At 34.2% G+C, this 22,500-nt stretch overlaps 1 protein-coding gene across 1 annotated transcript in view; it reads right to left on the bottom strand.

Moving 5' to 3' along the window:
- LOC125679214 (extracellular matrix protein 3-like) overlaps positions 1-22,500 on the bottom strand; it is a 34,991-nt gene that overhangs the window by 11,833 nt on the left and 658 nt on the right. Inside the window, exons 1-15 of the mRNA XM_048918249.2 lie at positions 17,266-22,500; positions 13,129-13,218; positions 9,334-9,477; positions 9,144-9,224; positions 8,102-8,251; positions 7,794-7,922; positions 7,345-7,593; positions 3,626-3,775; positions 3,026-3,235; positions 1,841-2,038; positions 1,195-1,362; positions 907-1,089; positions 681-811; positions 313-468; positions 1-198 (exon numbers count right to left, since the gene is read on the bottom strand). The exon at positions 1-198 is cut by the window's left edge and continues 10 nt beyond it; the exon at positions 17,266-22,500 is cut by the window's right edge and continues 658 nt beyond it. Of these exons, the coding sequence (XP_048774206.2) occupies positions 1-198; positions 313-468; positions 681-811; positions 907-1,089; positions 1,195-1,362; positions 1,841-2,038; positions 3,026-3,235; positions 3,626-3,775; positions 7,345-7,593; positions 7,794-7,922; positions 8,102-8,251; positions 9,144-9,224; positions 9,334-9,477; positions 13,129-13,218; positions 17,266-22,294 (7,266 nt within the window). The 5' untranslated portion in view covers positions 22,295-22,500. The remainder of the gene's footprint in view (positions 199-312; positions 469-680; positions 812-906; positions 1,090-1,194; positions 1,363-1,840; positions 2,039-3,025; positions 3,236-3,625; positions 3,776-7,344; positions 7,594-7,793; positions 7,923-8,101; positions 8,252-9,143; positions 9,225-9,333; positions 9,478-13,128; positions 13,219-17,265) is intronic.

Consider the following 22,500-nt stretch of genomic DNA (forward strand, 5'->3'; position numbering starts at 1 on the left):
GTATACGCTGTCTAAGGTGATTCCAGTTGTTGCAGCAAAAAAAGTAGTAGATTTGATGTCCTCTAGTGGATAAGTGACTCCACTTTTGTGTGTTGGTGCAGCAACTTTCCAGCGAAACCTTGTCGCTTCATTGTTGATGCCAATGTTTCTACAGACCCGAGACAATGTTTGGTACTGTGGATGCTTGGGGTTACATGCCTAATGAAACAAATTCAATGATGTACATTTTGTTTTCAAATTCACTTTCAGAATACCATATCAACAATCATAGAGCAAAATTTTATAATACAATAAATTTTGCATTGAGCGTACAGTGATACAAATGACGGGGTATCCATTGACTGGGTTGAGGTCTGCCTTCGCAGCATTGTCGTAATCTCTAAGTGACACAACCAGCGGTCTCAGTGGAAACACAACATCAGCCAGTCGATTCTTTTCCTCAATCACAACCTGAGCTCTGGCATTTCTCTGTGAAGTTTGATAATACCAAATGTGTCATAATCGTATACCATGTAAACAAAGTACATGGATATGCATATAACACAGATAGTCGGTTTACTCTTCTATGTAGGAATTCCATCAAAGTTGTTTCAGACAATTTTTTTGTTAAAAATAGGAGTTTTCATGCAATATATTTACATGTATATTCAATCACTGGACAAAAAAGATGCTGTATTAACCTTGACTTCAGCTAATCCATTTCTGTCTTCTCCTATATGTACAGTGAAAATCTCACTTATCTCCCTTGTGGCATCATAAAGAACTGCAATCTCCACATGGATTGTTGTCATACCCGGATTAAATAGCAGTTCTGTAAGGAATATATTGGGTTGAATACTACATTGCATTTTTGAATTAATGACATAAAATGATGTCTGAAGCAGAAGAGATAACTTCAATCTATACCTCTGGCTACCGGATCATAATCTTTCCCACTGAGGGCGGAGCCATCCTTGGTATGGAACAAAACTCTGGACATTCCTGAGACATCCCCCAGTCTCCTGACAGGAATAGAGACTTTTGACACATCTCCAGGAAGAAGCGGCTCATTCACAAAGTATCTTGGTCGAGAAAATTTAATTATAGGTTCTGAAAAGAGGTAAAGCACAAGTAGAATAAAGTTTTGATGTACATGTGTGAACTGTAACAGTAATGATCAAATGCTAAAATAAATTTAAAACATTGATATCTTACTGTCTGAATCATCATTAATCCTGATTGTTGTTGATTTCAACCTTCCAACTGAAGCTAATCCAGCTGCCTGACTCCACGGATTACCTAGAACCAGACTAAATACCTCCGAATCCGGCTCGTACATGTTGTCATTCACAACATAAACTCGACAGGTCTTCTCCTTCTCACCTGTAACAACATAAGGAAATGTAAACACAAAAAGAACAATATCACTGCTATAATCTGTAGAGGATATTCATTATAATCTGTTCACGATACTCATGAATGCTGCTATAAACAGTCCTCAATTTCCAATTCCAGTCAATTTTTGTTTTTTTAATACATGATTTACAGAATAATTTGGATAAACTTTTACTGCATGTTTATTATTTCAGCAGTATAAACAAATGCAATTCACTATCTATATCAGCAATGCTAGCATTAATTCATGTTTGTGCCAAACAGTTCATGCAATGAAGCTAAATTTAGACTCACTACTGTACCCATACAGTAAAATTAGCAAATGTATTTAAACAGTAAACTGAAAAACCTGAATTTTTTCCATTGAAGCCAAAAATCTTTCAAATTCATCTAGAATTCAGATCTGTCAAATGTCCATTCATTTTTTGGACTAAACCCCAATACAATGATCAGCAAGTCAATTAACCTGGTCGAAATATGATGAGTGATCCGTCTGTGTTTGTTCTTTCCTTGAAGTCTTCCATTACTCGTGCAGTGGCCTGTCTGGTGTAACACCTCACACTGGAGTCATGACTTATGTCCCCTGATCTGACAATAACAGCATCCACAAAACCCTCCTCTTCATTCACAAAGTACTCAGGGTCTTCAAATTCCATTGATGGGACTGAAAAATTAATAATTATAATCAATAACTAATGATTATAATTATACAATATGTTAATTCATGCAGAATTTAAAGCACTGCAAACAAACTATTTTCATAAAGCCTCAAAGAGATACTTATATAATAGAAAAGTTTCAAAACTGAATGTCAGACAGTTATTAAAATAGAAACTATGCTAAATGTACAGTAGCAAGAGGCCCATAATCCATATTGAATCTACACAACATGAGCATGATTACATATCACTTTGACATACTGTTCTTTTGTGGTTCATGAGAAGATTTTGAAAAGATGTTTCCTACATATTTCTATGTAAAACTTTAAAACCTTCATGTTATCCTAACTTCAGGAATCTTGGTGAAATCAAACTTGTAAACGGACTTGAATATACACTTTATAAGGATGCTTGCCTATCAATTTGACAAAATGTACTTATGCGATTGATGAAAGGAAGATTTTTAAACAAATTTCCCTTTATATTCCTATGTAAAGTTAACATACTGTACCTCTGCAGTTCTTGAAAAGAAAATCTTTTAACAGGAACTTTCTTAAATTTTTCCTATGTAAACTTTAGACCCCCTAATAGTTGACCAATGCAGACGTGAAGAGACTTTGAATGTACACTACATGAGGAAGCTTTTGTATCAATTTGGCATATGCACCATATGAATCTTCTTTATCAAAGAATGCTTTTTGACAAGTTTGGTTGAGATTCTTAAAAGTTTACAGACAAAAAGACAGCAGACAAACTTTCAGACTAGGTAAGGTAAAAATCTACTCTTTAATGTCTTCATTAAAAAGGTCATAGTAGATGTAGTTAATCTCAATCAAGAAACTGTATATCTATAGATGGTGAGCAAATGTTAACTACTGATGCAGACAGATGTACAAATAGATACATCACCAACGTTTGTTCAATACACTGTATCTTTACCACTAATGAGGATACTGTGACAAAGTAAATATACATAGTCCATTTATTCCTACCGTCTGATACACTGTCATTAATGTACACTGTGGCCATGTCTGGAAGACCTAATGACCCTCCAATAGTAGATTTCAACACAATCTGGAAGTGCTCAATCCCCTCCAGATGAGGTCTTCCTAAGTCATCCAAAATCTGGATTGATATTGTATTCACTGTTACACCAGAAGCAAAGTCCAGGATCTTATTTACTGCAATATAGTCTAGTCCAGCTGAAAAAAGGTTAATAAATTTTTAATGTTTAATATGCCTATCATTTCTTAAGTAAAACTCAAATACATACCATTTTCTAACAAAATCTTGTTTAATGCAGAAATGTTTTATCTTGTCTGATCAGATGTTTTATCTTGACTAACAAATCTCATCCATATTTTTTTTATTTCACTCAGTATGATTCTATCTATTTCTGCTAGGAACCAGATTGGTCAGTGTGCAATGCTTTCTGAACTTCTCACCTACTTCATGTACTCTGTAGCATTAAACTGCCTACTGGGCATTGATCATCTCTACCACATCAAGATTATTATCTTCTTTTGATACAAAGTTCCAGCCAAATCAACTCAACTTTTTACATCTTCATATTCAAGTACTTCTGAACTGACCTTGAGCCGACTTTGGACTGGACATGCGTGAGCGGATGGTTACACTAGAAGGCTTAGAGAGGTCTGTGCCACTCCTTCTAATCCCAACCTCCACTTGTTTCTCACTCTCATCAACCACATATTCTGATCTCTCAAATGAAAACTGGGGTTCTGAAATATTAAAATGTATGTTGATGATGTATTTTTTTTTCACATTTGTAATGGTATGTACAAATTCAAACCTGTAATCAGAGGTGCAAGGGATGCATTTGCAAATTGAAATTTAGCACTTCTTAAGAAAAGGAATATCAAACAATTTTAAATAATGTACAACGTGACTATAATAAACTTAATTCGCATTTTCCAAATTTTCCTCAGAGTTTAGGAGTGGGAGTTTGGTCCACCTTGGACAGCCCCCAAACCCTTTGACTACACCTTCATTCAGATGTTATGATTGTATATGTGACTAAATTTCTCATTAAAATTCAGTCTTATTCAGTTATATTAAAAACTACTGTGCAGCATGTAATCCTAAAAAGTTTAAGATATTATAACCAATTACCAGTAGTTAGAGAAAATTTCTGATTTGCAAGTAGCAATTAGTTCTAATGGCCATATATCAAATTGAATAACAATGAAAAAGGGACTTCCTTTCCTAGATGTTTGCTACTGCACGTACTTCAGACTTCTGAATCACATTTCATTGAACACCACTAAACACAACACTCATATGTGTATCAGCAGTTGGCACTCTTTGTCTTGGGAACTAGTATTTATTTGTCATAAATCAAATTATGAATACCTTAGTACACAGTAACATTTATTTCTGGCATTCATCTTCCATTTTATATTGACATACAGAGATGATTTATTGATGTCAAAAACACTCATTAAATTCGTTTTAACTTTCAGTAAATGGTATATTTTGTCTTATTATCCCAGCTTCGAAAGGCCACAGAACCAAATTACATCTAATCTCTACTCTCTCTAAAAAATATAATTCAATTAATTCAAATCCGAAAGATGAAACAAAGTTTAAACTACAATATCTCATCTGTTATCGCCAGGTCAAATTACACAAGGGAGGGTACCCTGGTGGTAACTGATAATTCCTCCCCAGCAGACATGAGCTCTCAATGAATTGTCAGCTGCTCATCCTGCACACATATTACAAGCATTGAGTATTGAAGGCACCCTGCCTCTGTCACAGATAACCCCTTTCTTAATTTTCATTTTCTATGATAACTTCATCAACTTGTCATTAAAAGTAACCTCCTGAGTAAAACTTTTTGTGACTATCCTCATCAGTATATTCTACTTCATCATTGCCCCCATCAGCAGGGTGCTGATGGCTTTTCATATCAGAAGGTTTCTTTTACATATCCAAATAAATTTTCATTTGGAGATCATTATCAAAGATATAAAATAAAATATTAATCTTGTCAAAAATTTCCAATATAAAGCTGTTTCTCTCTGGAATTATGTGCATTTGCAGACTTCATGATTTCTAAGAACAATTATGAGGATAATTCTTCAAAATTTTATCTCTGTGCTTTAACAGCAGTTGACTCATGCCGCCACATCAGCAAGCAATTTTAAAAAGTCATAAAAATATGCTTTAAGTAATACAATACTTGTTAAAAGTCACAACTGCTGAAGATAAATATTTCTTATCTTTATAAATTTTGCGTTTTCCATTTCATGTTGCCAATACATTAAGTAATTCAAAAGATAATTTTGCTAGTTTGCACTTGAGGATATATTCTTTAATTGCAGAAGACATCCATAACCACTATGAATATAGCCCTAGTGCACTGAGCCAAAAAAATTTATGGATATAGGTTTAGATCAGTCTGTCAGGATTACTTTATTTCAAAAAACTTTCTGACAACAGACATCACACTACGCCAGTTAAGAATAAAGCAGGAATTTCGCAAAATGGCTTTGTCAATTTCACCCCCAAGAAATTCCTTTTCACACTGACAAAAACAGACAAATCTCATCAGGCCACCCCACATTGCAAACAGAGAGAAAAACAAAGATGATGAGAATATATACATGCATTGCTAAAACATATGTATCTTCTCCCTCAGTGAATGTTTCTTTTCTTACACATAACTCTGCAATAGTAACAAAAACACAAGCTGATCAGCACCCAAGGGGGTGCCCTCAGAATCATAAAACAGCCATATATCCTGAACTTTATGAATACTTTTTTTACTTCAGGTGGTCATAACATTTGTTTTACTGAGTTCCTCTCTGTGATTTATCAGGTCATGAATCACACCATGAGGTGAAAGGCATACAGCAGATGGACTATGATTTCTGAAATCCTTCCATCAACCTGACACCGAGATTTTCCACTGTTCACACAATCTCCTCTCTTTCTGCTCCTACTGACCACACACTGCAAAGTTATCTAGTCCCCTCATTCTGATAACAACATGGATTCTTTATCTTTGGCACTTGGCATTCAGTTAATAAGAAATTAATTTCCGATGATAAAATATCAAATTCTAGTCCAAACATAAAAAAGTTACATGATGAAATGTATAATTTGCAGGTGTTGCCTTGTGTGGCTAGACATTTCAAGAAATATTCTGGAAGAACACAAGAACAAATGTGTATTTTTAGGGTTAGGATTAGGCTAAATTTTCTCCTACATGATCCTCAGCATCCTACCTTCCTCACAGCATTTTAAAAAAGAAATTAAAGAGTAAAATGAAATAAAATATATTCAGATAAAAATTTGAAAATACAATAAAACTAAAAACATTAAAATACTCCTATTTGATACTAAATAATAGGATCACTGCTGAACCTTTAGCTGGCTGGAGTAGTACATGCATGCCATTCAATTCAATTTATATAGAATTTCATGTCAAACTACTCACAATATCCATAAATATTGTTTATCTAAAGTACTAAAACTGACAGGCTCCACTCAGAGGGACCAATAGATATTGTCCAACTGATCAAGTAAGCTCTTCATCATTTAATTAGTAATCTATGGACTGTCAGTCTGGACGCATATGCAGCGCAGATGTTATTACACTCGTGGGCATTGTTTAATGTATCTAAATGAGCCCAATGGGTCAGGGCATTTATCAAAACATCTTGCTGCTATTGAGCCAGGCCTTTATAATGTCATAATCTCTCTCTCCTCTCTCTCTCATTATGTTAACTAACTCCTGGAGATGCTTCCAAGGATTTCACTACATTTAAAACTTGGCATGGATTCAGCTATTTAACTTGATTATTCTGTCATTTTTGAATATCACATTCTATGTCATGCTAAAAATATTCTCTTTGATCAAAATTTAAATTTCCTTAAGCCTTCAAGTAAAAGATAAGAAAACAGAGACAAACTTTAAGTTTATAGACAAAAGTTAGAGGCAAGTTAAAAAATCATTAATCAGTTCATCTTTTTTACTATCCTTAAACTGGAACAGTACACACAGAATGAATTGTTTACAGGCATACATCAAACTTTATGAAACAAAAACACCCTACTATTTTAAGGACTAAAATTACTAAGCTATAATATATGCTATATCATGATAACTTTCGATTTAAACCTCATCAAATTTCAGATACACAGCTGTCAAACTTTTGCTCAGTGCAAGGTGGCTATACAAATGAACAAAAAAAAATTCTCACCAATTTATTGAAAGTTATTTTCATAACCTGCTGCAAGTGTACAGCAGATACCTTATCATTGAAACAAGAACACAATTTACCATCATCAGCATCAGGTTCAATGAAGATAAGGGTCTCATTTTGGGCTCCAATCTGTCCACCCATGACGTCTGTCAAAACGACCTTGAAGCTCTCTTCCAACTCATACAGAGAATCATCAATGAGTGTTACCCTGCACAGCCTTTCTTTTTCCTGGGGGCCAAACCTGATGATACTGCGCTGATCAAAGGGTCGACTAAAGAAGTCTGACCCCGACAGAATCTTTCCTGGGGGTGTCCCTGTTGCAGTGCCTTCATAAAAATATAATAAAATTGGTTTTTATCTATCTACTGTCCACATCTTTTTTCAATTAAGAAGATTTTCTCTCCTCTTCAATATTGTTCAATCTTACAAGATGTAAGAATCATTAGAATGTACAGTATTGTACTAAACGTAAAGCATGCAATCGCTAGATATCAATTATAGTCTGGTTTACACTCCGTATTTTTACCTGACACAGTTCCGCAAATGACCATCAGCTCATTCCTGAGGTCACCTCTAATTCGGTGGACAGGAACAAAGATTTCTCCAATGCCTTCTGAAACACGTCTTTCTCCCCACATTAACTCCACAACTGGTTCTTTAAAACAGGATGAACAATTATCATTCAATTTCTCAATAAATACCAGGGAATATATGAAATGAAGAACAGCACTTACTATAATCTATTAGTATGTGTATCGCATAATTTACATCAAATTATACATGTACATAAAAAAATCATGAACTAAATGAAAGTTCAAGATTAGAGAAATTTACCATCTTCTGGGTCTGTGATGGTGAAGTTAGCAACCCAAGGATATTCCAGAATGGCTGATACAGGATCAGTCAGTTTTAATTGAAAATTCTCTGTGTGTTCAAACTGATGGTCGTTCACTATATGAAGGGTCCATGATTTTAACGTCTGACCTACCAAAGTGCATAAAACTTTCATTCATAAAAGATTTAACATTCCCACTTTCCTACATTTATTTCATAAAACTGATATAATTCATGTGAAAATGGGTAAACAAATAATTATGAACAGGAAGTACTAAATTTTGTTGATTTTGTACTCCTGGGGATCAATTGGAACCATTAGACAAGTTTTCTGATTAAAATCAAGTGTTTTTCAATGCAATAGTTCAATAAGATAAACTTTTAGTAAAAGTGTATTCCCTCGTCTCTCACTTAAGGCATCAACATAATGAAAGCATCTGGCAATAGTGTATTTCTGTTGCTTTGCATAAACTACCGCTTGTGTTTTCTTTACCTACTGCTAAATATTTACAATAAAATCTGATACAAGGCAATCAAATGTTTCATTACAATCACTGAATGAAGCAGCTGTTTTTACAAACCAATGACACAATGATATACATGTTAATTAGCCTGTGGTTCAGTGAATCAATAAGAACAGAGATGGCAAGATGATTCATTCAGACTCTCCCATACTACTTTCCATACAGAATAATACACCTTTGCGTGTGCACGAAACAATCACATCTCCCAATCTACAATGTCAACCTCTGCCAGAATAAGCAGCTGCTTATATTTGATAATTCACCACTTGGCATTCAGCGACTGATCCTAATGTTATGCACAGCCAGTACCCCTGATAACTTAATTTGATAACTGCCTAGACAATTGATGATTGCAGGTTCTTATTCTCTGGCAAAGTGGAAGATCAAAAGGCTGCAATTACTGGCATTAAATGTTTGTCCCTGTAATCAATATCTGTCATCAGCATCTTCTGCAATATGTTGCCAAGATGGATGCAGAAAAAATGAGAAGTGAATAAAAGATTCTTGAGGAAGCATACCTGGGTTGAATTGAATTTGAGGATTAAACCATTTATGTGTATCAACTCCAACTTTAGCACTTCCATTTACAGCTGCCATTGCTTGAAAATAAAAATTTAATAATCAATATCATTTTCAGCAGTAGAATTTTTATTATCAAATCTGTAATGACTTTCAGGATACAATTTGGGTATATATTTTGTCACTTACTGACAAACACTGTCTCCTGTAGGTAACCCCTTCTTTGTAGTTCTATGACCAAAGTATCCGTTTCATTCACTTCCTGTCTGTCAGCAGTAAAGGAAATGAAGCACCAAGTAAGATGGAATGGTTGGTTTGGCAGTACATTTCCTCCTTAAAAGATACAAGACAATATGATTATTCATGTTGACTTTTCAATCAGCCAACTACCGGGGTATATAAATTGCAAAATTGATAATGTCAGTGAGGACGCTGCAGAAGGTCAAATTGATCATTTCATGGTGACCTTGACTCCTGATCTTGAGATCTTAATGTCATGTTTGGGTGTCTTTTGCTGGCCACACCAACATACAAGATATGAAGTTTGTGGGCTGAAAATACATGTAGTGTGAAAAGATAAATGAATGGACAAAGTCATTACTCTATGTGGTCTACTAATCTTTAATTTAGAAGTCTTATAATTAATTTCTTCATTTCTAACACAAAATCCCAGTACTGACCCAATTATAATACAATCATCACAAAGGCTAAGTCCATGTTGTTACCAAAAACCAAATTTACTATGAAGAAAGACCTTGAGTAACAAAGTGGTCTTAGCTCGTGATACAAATATGATCTAGGATGAGTTTGTGAAAAAATCTTAATGTAAAATACTAAATAAATTATAACGCTGGGTACAATAAGGCCATAGACACAGTGTAGAATATATCATTCATCTATACTTCAATAGGAGAAATCTATGAATCAGTAACTCATATCAATATTTCATCTGAGAAAATCAGAACTGACATAGTGCTACATGAAGATCTGATGAAGATGGGATGTGTATCATTTTTCGGAGAGAATCTGTCAGTTAGGGCTGGTTCAATGACACATATTATCTGTTTTCTTGGGTTTGCTGCTACAAATCCTTGTACTTTGTGACTCTGTGGAATTAACTACAAATTATTGCAGCAGCCAGCAGTCAGTTTTCATAATTTATCCCTATAAATAACAAATTTTATTGGGATGTTTTTTCAGTACATTTTGTATAATTATAGACTTTCACATGACTGACTGTCTGCAAGTCTGCTCATCTGGAATTACCTTATCAATGATAATGTACAAGCTACATCTCATTTCTCTCTCTCTTTGATTTCATAGACCAGCATGTGCATCTCAATGCACAATGACATAAAATATTTCTATGCAGCAATACATTTTATGCAGAGAAAATATGGTTCATTAGTTTCCTAACTCCATATCCTAATATTATGCACATTCTAGTTCCTTGCTTAATAGGAGGATCTTCATATCACAAAAATTATGCTCCCCTATAGTTACATTACATAGCATCAAGAGTGAATATTATGTAACTCTGAGAAAATTTTAATTCCTATGATCATTTAAGATTATATAACTTGCTATGAAATAAATGAAATATTAAGGATTTATTCCCTATCTAATAAAGCCACTAAGAATTAAGTATGAAAGGAAAAAATGTCTTGTGGTAAAAATCAGTGTTCTGATGACTATCATGCCACTCTCGTGCTATTTGTTCAAAACGCAAATTTATTTATTCCCTTTATCTGTAACATTTTGAGATTTAACTGTAGGTGTGTGCTTATTTTTTCTTCCTCTACATCAAACAAATACTCAGAATCTGCTTTTATTTAGATAAAGAAACTACATCAGCCATTTTCATTCATACAAATCAAACTTCAAAGAATATGGTAAATCTTACAAAATTTCATTAATGTTTTCCTCATACCAATAAAACAGAATTGTCCTTGATCATAAAGGCTCATATAATTTCATATTCTACATCTAATATATTTCTCCTTCCCATCCTAACTGGTCTTGAAATACTCAACAAACAACTAGAAAATTAAAGAAGATCCATACTTTCGATTAACACTGGTCATAGACGCTGATCTAATGTGCAAGCAATTATCTTCCCTTGTGCCAGTTAATTACTTCATGGCAGTGACACACATTTTATGAAATAACTGTCATTTCTGATTAACTGACATAGAAATCTTCTTTCTGTATCTCTTACTCACTTCAAAGCTACATAAATATTTACTCTCGACCTGAGGCTGGGAGTACATTTTCTGAGTGTAATCATTTTATAACTGCTTCCTAAGTGCTGAAATGTTATGATTGCTTTACAATTTCTAATATATACAAAAAATCCAGGTGTACTTCAGCTATAAGGATCCATTAAAATGTAATTAGGTTCTAGAGTGTCACTCTAGATGAACATGTAAACCTCCACAAGTCTGAGACAGCTTCCTGTCAGGGGAATTTCAGAGAATTTTTCTTACATTATTGTGCATGTTAAAAAAAATTCCAAAAGACAGTTACTGACTAAACATTAATCCTATCTAATTCCTTTGAACATTTGGGCAGGAAAAAAAAATCTTTGAGGAAGAAAGTGTTGAAAATCTCAAGAAATATTCACCAAGATTACATTGGAAGTATGTTGACAGCTTTTGTGATCGTAGATAAATACCCAAAAAATATTGACGACAGACATCAGTACATAGATAATTCGTCAACTTCTAACAGTGGCGGTAATCTACCAACAGACAGCCTGATAAAAGTATCTCCAGTGTTCCTATCTTTGTAAATCCTCATTTTGTTTCTGTGCAAAAACACCTTTTAACTGGTATAAATACATGTATAAATTATTGATTGAAAATGTTTTTTGAGAATATTTCGCAAATGAGTCAGCATTTACGATTGACTATCTGATTGAACTTCCTTGGCTTTTCTTTTTATAAAATAATTTTCACTGTTGTGTCACAGAAGCGTAATAAAAAAAAGTTTTGGCATTGTGCAGTTGTCAGAAGACCTCCCAAAGAAAAACTATCAAAATTCCAAAAATGCATTAAGAATTTGGATGAAATCCATATATTTTTACGACTATCAAATTGAAGAAAAAATCTTAGATCCACCAAACCCAGCATGTAAAACAAACTACCAAAACAATGAATGATATTTGACACCAACTTTAATAAATTTGATTGTATCTTAAAATGTTGAAACAAACCTAAATAGAACTAATCAAGAATACCCTTTTTTTGTGTTATGCAATTTTGAGCAAGGGAACAAACAATGACAAATTACAGAGGAACAATTCAAACTAGGTCACCTCTTAACTTTATATGACAAAGCAATACACATTATTGTGAATTTTAAACAGAGTGTGACAGCAACGAATGATAAGGAATTTAAAGTGTACAATGTGGTTATTTTTTCATAAAACAAACCAAAGTTTAGGTATTTGAACATTTCGGTGCTTTTTTTCATACTTGTAAATCCAAAGCTTGTCTTGCCTTGTCATTGCTTCATTATTCTAAACTTCTGTAAGTTCTCTTCATCTCTTTGTATTACAATGAATGTGATCTGATTCATTACTGAATTCCAGTAATACAGATATCGGGGATTATGTGTGGAATTTTAGTGTCTTTCACCATACAGAACAATTAAGATAGAAAACTTTTGATCTCTTTTTCTACCAGAGAAATCTGTATCTCAACTTTAAAATGGACACATATTTAATCACACAACACTAAAGTCCTTCATTGAAATGGCTGCATTTTATTTTAGAGTACACGTATTAGCAAAGGAAGGAATTTTAAAGATAAGACACAGGGGGTACAGTGTAAAAAGCCAGAAAACTTAGAATACATGTATCATGCTGAGCTAGGCAGAAAATCTTTAAAAGTCTTGAAATTTGTACCCTCCATCTCCAGTCAAAGATTATCTGGTAATCTCATATTGTATAAGTTCATAAACACCTTTATAAATTGATTGTACCTTTATCACGAAGCTTGAAGAAGAAAGTATCATCAGTAGTGTTGGATGCAGGATTCAGCATATAGAAGATACGGCCCTCATTTATATCCTCTGTAAAAAAGCAATGACGGAATTAAAAAAAACCCAGATTCAAATACAATTCATTTTGTAAGAGTAAATACTTGTACATTTGTTTATTAGAATTTTAATACATGTAAAGAATCATTGAAACATTTTCATGCACATGTACGGTAGTATGAAACATTTTCATGCACATGTACGGTAGTATGAAACATTTTCATGCACATGTACGGTAGTATATTTTGTACTTCAGACTAGTAAATGAACTTTTCTTTCAGTATAGTTTCAATTTCCAGGTATTCAATACAAAACCTCAGACTTCTAATTCTGCTAAAATTTAAACTAAAATTTATAATTTTTAAAACTTTTATCATTTTATATCATTTGCATGCATGTAATATCATGAACTCTGTTGCACCGAGATAATCTGTCATTAGATTTTCAAATCGGTTTCTTTCCCAACATCTGCAATCAGTCAACGGAGTACAAGCAATAAAACTTTGATGAGTAATACTATAAATTTCCTTTAATATCCAAGTACATAAAACTATTGGTTTATGAAATTATGAAAATAAAATAAAATACGGTAAATACCATAATGCAATGATATCTATGAAAAAATTAAGTGATAGTGACAATCTGTTTAAGCAGCTTCAATATCAGCCATGTATTACATAATATCTTTTACAGATTTATGGCATCACATTTTGTCACAATCTTGAATTCATCATCTGAAACAGCAAGAAAATAGAGGTTGCCATGTACTAAAAATTTACGCAATTCAATTTTTTTTATCTTTGCTGCATGACAAAACAAATTCACATTATTTTTCAAATTCTTCGAACATAGATATTTGTCAATGTACTTTCCCACTGATTAAAATTGCATTCAAACTCTGGTTCATACCAGAGGAATGGACAAAAAACAAGACATTTCCAGATATTCAGACATTCTATAATGTGGAGGAAAGTTTTAACTCATTCTCACAAGTTATAACTAATTATCAACAAAAATTCGGCTAGCAATCAAGGAAATCCCATCAGACAGTAAAACAGATGACACAGGGGTCACCAGGGACTTAGCAAAGCTCCCGTAATTCTACAAACATTGTAGAAACAGCAAGAAGTCTGAGAAGAATAGACCAGAAGTACATTAACCGGTAATATTGAGTAGTGTGTATTTATACAGAGAGACCTTCACACAAACACACCACAGATTGTAAAGGAGCTGTCGAAAAACAACTCCTGTGTATTTAACATATATATTATTTACAATAACATTTATGTAATCGCATAATGTGTTGCAATTAGATGGTAGAAATAATGCCATCTGAACATTTACTGGATCAAAGCATTTCTTTGAAAACATTACTCTCAGAAAAATGCAAGTGATGCATAAGTCTAGCATATGCTACTTGTTAAAATCTATTTAAATATAAACTATCCCTTCATTAAACATATATCTTCTATGAAACAATTCAGAATATATGTATTAAAGTATTACACTAAACTTCTCTTAGTCAGACACCCATTCACATTTTTCTTCACAATACTGCAGATTCTTAATAAACTTTACCTCCTCCCGTAACTGAATATTAGGAAACATAATGACTATCCACAGCTTTTTTTTTTTAATAATATTTTAACAATACAGGACAGATCTCAATAATTTGTGAACTGAAATGTCAATGTAAAACTGCAGGCCAGTAACGAAGGTCCATCTCTATCACAGGATTTACCAGGTAGCCACGGTTTGAGTTCAGACCAAAATGTGCTTGACAACAAATTGCTAATCTCCAATCTTGTGCTGTGAATATTTCATATAAAAATCTAATGTCTGTACAGAGTAGTGCATGTACTATTAATAGAGGAATTTCAATACAGAAAAGAAAACCCATAAATATTGAATATACAGTGCATTGCAATGAAAAGTGTTACCTGTGTGACTGCATTAGAATACAAATTCTGAATACTTGTTTGAAAAATTTCTACTGATAAGGTGCAAATTGCTATGAAATTAACTGCATGGAGTGGCACTGTTGCATCATAATTTGGGTGTTCATGAAAAGATTTGCTACATGTGTAAGCTGTTTAACTCCTGGGGATCTATAATCTTTATAATTATATATGTGAGACCTGCAGTGCTCCAAAATAAGACTACTCCTATTTATCAGGACTGCACTGCATAATTTCAGTGCGATGAATTGTGAACCTCTGATAAATGGCAGGTTTCCTCCTGAAAGTGAAAGATTACAAATACTACTTTCTTGAAGAAATGAAAGGTCAGGAATCAATTGTGAAACAGAGAAAAGTTGTTTTGTCTCGCTGTGGGAAAGACGTTTTGGAGCCCTTCCTAAACAATCAGGCACTTCACATCGAGTACACTGTTGGTAAACCACCAGAGAATAGTAAAAAATAACAACTAAAAGCTAATGAGCTTGTTAATAGATCTATGGGTACTTTTTTCTGATGTGATTGTTACACAATGTAGTAAAAAGTAACTCTTTCAACAAATGCATGCACCTATAGATTGAGATATGAGATAATCCAACTTAAAAAAAGGAAGAAGAAAGTTGATGAACAATGCTCCCAAGAGCGGGGAGATAAGAAATTTCAGCAAAAAGTTCCCAGTCAGACTGCTACTTTCATAAATGTGTATAATGTTATATGCAATCTGTTTTAAATGAACTTTATCATTGTTTGTCCATATAGATAACACACTCTCTCCAAACAAATTGTGATAAAGATAAACATAATTAATTGCCATCATTCTGAAACAACTGCCCTTGATTTTTATCTTCATCATTCATTTTCTTCCAGAAAACTGCTGTTTTGCAGAATACATTTGTAATCTGTGTCCTAATGATATTCCAAAATTCTTAACTAGCTGTTGAATACAAAATTAAAGATTACTGCAGTGGCAATATGCTAGTAAGTTTAAGCATGCATATAAATCAACACACTATCATGGGTCTGGTTAATATTCACATTTCCAGTGTTTTTGCCTTCAATATCTTTACCTATTGTAATGATAGCCATTTCCTCATGAATGTGATGAAGTTGTGAACAATGTGAGAATGAATCTTCATAAATATAGTACACCTATTCTACCAACAGAAATGAAAGTTGAATGTAAATATAAGAAATATTTTTGAAAATGTATCAGGTACCACATAAACTCCAATGCTAGCATACTTTTCATGAAACACTAAAATACTTCATAAAGCATGATGGCATAAAATGTCAGTTCATGCCCTAATGAAATTCATTTCTAAAATGAATCATCTTTGGGAAAACAAAATTACCAAACTTTAAAATGTAAGTTGTTAAATTTCACATGATTCAAAATTTGCAGAAGAAAGTCAGTAATATTTGTGACAAATTAAACAACTTTTAAAATTTAAATCAATAATGAATACCTATTGCTGTCAATATATATAACTGCATTGCTTCATACAAAAGCCTGCATGAGAAAATTGACTGAAATTTCTATCACACATTCTTTTTAATTCACCATATCTTTTTTTCCTGATAAATGTTCATTACTGAACATATTAAACCAATGGTTTTATCATAAACTTTTTGGAAATCCATTCGTACAAAGTTTCACACCTTCTTGATAGGGGTAACTATAATCACCCATAAACACGTACCAGTAACAAATAGGATTAAGAATATTTATAAGTTCATTGCAAAATAGGATATATTGATTAAGCAGAAGTACCAAATTTCTATGAATTAAAATATACTGGTACAATACAGCAGTACAGTAGATAGGAAAACCGAGATGGCAGATGGACTCATAATTTTTTGTGATAAAATCACAAACTTTAAAAAGAAATTGACTTGAACTGGAATTACAAATACAATTGTCATTTTTTAATACAATTTTTTTTTTATACACATGATACCCTGTATTTAATGAAAAGCTTTCAATTTTAAAACATAATAATTAATGCACAATTTAATTCACTAGCTTTGTGTTTTTAAAATTTCCTAAATTGACATCACACTTAAGGTTATTTTTTCGTTAGCATCATTCCTAATTTCATAAATTTAGTGAAAATGAACACATTACCTTGAGTCCAGGAGCTGATGGCTCCATTGCCACTATCAATATTGTGAAGATGACCATGTTGTGGAAGAACTGTCAAAAGGAAAGTCAAGCTGTTGTCTGTGCTGTCCCGGTCTTCTGCCTGAAGCACCCTGTTGGTGAGTTTAACCCCTCTTCTCCCATCAGGCAGATATTCAAGGGAGGTAATTCCTTTATTCACAGACACATTGGGAATTCCATTGTCCACAGGCACCACTTCAATTGTAAAAATTTGGGGAATTCTTGTTGGGATGGACATATCTGACAAAGCATAGAAGTCAACATTTGTATTATCAGTGATAGTGAAAGAGAACTCATCTTGAGTAGTCTCAGTTCCATCATGTTGATATGTTATAAGGTTGTTAATAATGTCCTCATAAGTAAATGTGTTCACAGTTTGTGAAAAGTTTCTGAGTATGTTTCCATGTAGGGGAACTTGTGTGATGTAGAATGTAATTTTTTTATTTGGTGTGTCCAAGTCCTCCACTCTCAATTCAAATGGTGTAATGATTTTATTCCCCCCTTCTTGAATTCTTAGTTTATTGCAAAAGAGCACAGGTTTCTTGTTGTCCACATCAGTGATAGCAATTCGAAAACTTCTGGTTACAGGATTATTCCCATCAGTAACCTCAAACTGAAAACCATCCATCTTAATTTCAGAATCTGAATTATGTACATATCGAATCTTGCTTCCTGCTAGATCAAGCTGTGTAAATGTCAGTATAGGTGTTCCTGGATTGTCTGTTGATTCCAAAAAACCATGAACAGGAGCCTGAGTGACAGTAAACCTAAGATCCTCATCTGAAGAGTTGATATCAGTCCCTCCAATCATGTCAGTGGTCAAGATCATAGATCCCCCCTCTGGTAACTGCAAACCTCGACTTATCACCTGAGGATAAATAATGTCTAGTTCTGCAATGGTTACCTTAAAATAACGATCCACTATTGGGTTAAGGCCATCTGTCACATCAAGCTTAATTACATCTTGTCCACTATCACTGTCTGTGTGGACATACCAGACATGATTGTTATCAATGTCAAATTGAGTGAAGTTGGCATATAAAGTTAAATTTCTCACTATCCCATCACTCCCCCTCTTCAAAATATATCCATGTCTTGGGTAGCCCCGTATAATGAAGGTGATCTTTGAATCATCTGAATCAATGTCATCTGCTCTCAAATGATTGTTGGTGATGAGTTTTCTTCCACCTACTACTTCTATTTCAAGTTCATTGTTGACAGAGAGTCTAGGTGTTTCATCATCTATGGGTAAAATTATTATTGGAACGGTACGGGTGACGTTGAATTTCCCATCTGTAAGTATAAATTCAAAGGAGTCCCTAAGTGTTTCTGAATCATCATGTTTATACATTATGGTGGATGACTTTGCAATGTCACTTTGACTAAAATTAGACACAGGAAAGATTCCTGCAACAGTCCTCTGTTGTATAATCTGGCCGTATCTCGGTGGTCTTGAAATAAGGAAAGTCAAGGATCCTGGGGGATCATCATTGTCCACAGCTTTCAGAATAGGAGCATCAATTTTTAGCTCCATTCCTTCCATCACAATGAATTCACGGATGTACACCCGAGGCTCTTCATCATTTTCTGGATAGACAACAATAGGGAAGTTATCAACAGGAGATTGATTTACTCCATCATTGCACCGAAATGAAAATTCATCCTTTCCAACTTCCACCCCTTTGTGTACACTCTGGACATAGTTTATATTTCCTAGTCGCAAATCTTCAACATAAAAAGCAGATATAGGGATTCCTTGCTGCGACTTCTCAGACCCTGGAGCTGGAGACATGTTTTCTAGGTAACCAAATGAGGGTTGTTTGGTAATAATGCACTGGAGAAAGTTGTATGCAGTATCCTCATCCATGGCATCCAAATGACGGGGTAAAATAGGGGACTTCTCACCTTCAGTAACCCCAAACGGGGCTCCAATAATCACCCGAGGAGTTTTATCATTGACAGGTAGAATATGAATCATGACTTCAACAGTTTTTACATTATTGTTCTGGACTACAAATCCCACGGAGCTATCAGTCAAAGCAAGCACAAAACTATCATTTGTCTCATCCATTCCTATTTCTTTATTCATATGTTGATAAATAACAGTTTCATCAATTAAGTTTTTTTGAGTAAATGTTGTAACAGGCTGATTGTTTATCACTATTCTACCCATTTTTGGTCGATTTTTGATTATGAAAGTCAGATCCAGATCATTTGTATCAGGATCTGTTGCCCTTATTTCTTTATTCCACTCTACTGTACTTTTTCCCTCATTTAGTTGAACAGAGACAAACAGGACATTTGATTGGTCACCCACAAAGGTTGGAGGTTCATCATCCACAGGGTCAATTTTAATAGGAATAACCACAGGTACATGATGGATTCCATCTGTAACATACACATTAAAACTGTCTTTTGTGGCTTCACTTCCCAAGTTTTTATAAATGATGTTTCCACTCACAATATCCCTCAGTGTGAGGCTGTCATTTTGTATTAAATATTGATGATTTTTTTTTAGAATTCCATGTTTTGGTAATTGGGTGATGATGATTTTCAAGAGAGAATTCTCTGTGTCAGGATCATTTATATGCAGTGTGTTTTGATTGATGGCAAATTCTCCATTTTCTAAAACCCGGAAGCCCCTGTTTTTAACTCTGGGTGGTTTATTGTTCACAGGGTGAATTCTGATTTCAAAATGTTCATTATGCAAAATATTCCCATGCACGTCTTCCACGTTAAAGTGAAAATATAGAACTCTTTTGGTCAATCCAAGCTCTATGTTTGGGGGTACATAACAAACTCTCAGGTGGTTAACTTGAGATTGAGTAAAACTTGAGATTTGATTTGAAGGGGATTCACAAAGCACTAATTTTCCTGATTGTAAACGAGTATTTTGGTCTGTATCATAAGGTTTTCTAGTGATTTGGTATCTGAGATTCCTGTCCTCTGTACTTTCGTCTGTGTATTTCAGATTCTTTTTCTTTATAACAGTCATTTGAAATTCATTAACATTCAATTGAAGGGTGGTGGATTCGGCAAGACGTGGTGGAGTATCATCTATTGGCAAAATTTTCACTGAAAATGTGTACTCTTGTGACTGGTTAGGAGGATCCATTCTATCAGATAATATCAAATTCATTTTGTCAACAATAGTTTTTCTCATCCCTGGTCCAAAATGCTGATAGAAAATTTTGCCATCAGTTATGTCCTGCTGAGTAAATTCATCAACAACTTGTTGGTACAGTCCATTTAGGTACTGCCACTTTGATAGGTCTGAGGGTGTTCCAAACTGTCTTTTGACCAATCTGCCTACTTTAGAATAAGGAGGCTGTAGCAAAAAGAGAATTTTAGCATCATCACTATCTACATCTGTTGCACTCAAAACATATCTATTTACTTCAACTAGTTGCCCCTTCTTAATTTCAAGTCCTATGTTTCGATTTAAAATTGGTGGTTCATCATCAACTGGGTAAATTGTAACTGGAAAGAGAAATTCTACATCATGAGTATTATCTGTCATCCTGAATACAATATTGTCACTGTAAGTATCTGTGCCATCATGCTTATAAATCACTGTCCCATCCTGAAGGTCTTTGGGGGTAAAATATTCCTTGTTTCCTGGAATCTGTAACCGGCCATGCCTAACCCCATCTATAACAAAAACTTTAACATTACTCAGATTGTCTTCATCTGAAATTTGAAAATTTTCAGAGTGAAGAAGTGGTCGGGACTGTCCCTCAAACATCTGAATTCCCCTGTTCAGTGTGACGATTGGTGAAAGAGTATTCATTGGTTTTACGGAAACAAGAAGTGTAAATGGTGCAGATTTGAATCCATCCCCATCAATTACCTGAAGTTCAATTTGAAAGGACCTTATTTTGTCCGAGTCAGTCTTTGGTGGTTTATAAGCAATTTTCAAATCAAAAACATCTCTTTGATAGAATGACCTCACTGGTTGATTCCTATCATCAGTGCTGACTAATTCACCTTGATTAGGTCCTAAGGGTTTAGTAACATTGAAAATCAATTGATCAGCTGGTGTTTCCTTATCCTCAGCAGCTAAAATTTTAGGTGGAATTGATGTCATAATAAACTGATCAATAGTATTTCCCTGACTTACATCCATGACTAGAAGAGCATTAAAGCTAGGTTGGGGTCTAGTATTTTGAAGACCACCTTCAATAATTACTGGCTTTTGAAAAAATTCTTGATTCATCACATCACCATCTGTGTCCATTACTTCAACTACAAATGGAATGAAATCTTTGTTTGGTGAGCTTGCAGAGGCAAAGGGTTTGTAGATGATGTTGAGTTGTAAAAATTTATCACAGTCAGCCATAGCAAGTTCCGAAGTGTCATTCACAATATATCCATGGCGAGGTAATCCAACAACATGGGACAGAAGAGTTAATTTGCACTGCTGATTGTCTTTGTCATATGAAAAACCTGTATTACTGCCAGAAATAGCATTACTAAAATCTGAAAGTTTAGTCACATTTAGTGGAGTATTTTGGGTTAGTATTTTATATTGCACTGTATCTTGGATTTCCACATGAAATATTAATGGAATGATAAGGGATTGATTGACAGATTCATAATGAATCATTAAATGAAGAAAATCCTCTTTGGGTTCTTTGGCTCCATAATGAATGTAATGAACTAATTTTTCAGGAAAAGCACAAGGAAATTCTTTTGGTATTAAATCCCCAGGTCTTTGAGACAAAAGATCACTTTGCAAAACTTTCACTCTGCATCTGTTCCCCTCATTCACATTTATTTTCAAATTGTCGTCTGGATTAAGTAACACACGGCGACCAATAAAAACTCGCACACCAGAATTTTTCATTACAATGTCTCCATCTGTTAAAGTTCCTGAAATTATTTGACATGTCACACTAATCAACAAAAGGGTCAGGTAAAATGCCCAACAGCGATATCTGTTGCACCACGAGCATTCTCCCTGTCCTCGATTGACCGCTCCTACGGATGACATTGTGTTCCGCACATCAATCCAAGATGCGCTGTTTACAAATCACGCGCCGCTAGTCGAATACGCGTGCATCCGTTTGAGAATGTAAACAAAACACCACATGCAATCTCTAACTCCTCCTCACTTCTCAACCCATCGCTCAATCTGATTTGTTGACATCTGCGCATGAATATTATGAATACATGAGTAAGGACCGATAACTGTGGTAG

The sequence above is a fragment of the Ostrea edulis genome, chromosome 2 (assembly GCF_947568905.1).
Source record: "Ostrea edulis chromosome 2, xbOstEdul1.1, whole genome shotgun sequence".
In the NCBI taxonomy this organism is placed as follows: domain Eukaryota; kingdom Metazoa; phylum Mollusca; class Bivalvia; order Ostreida; family Ostreidae; genus Ostrea; species Ostrea edulis.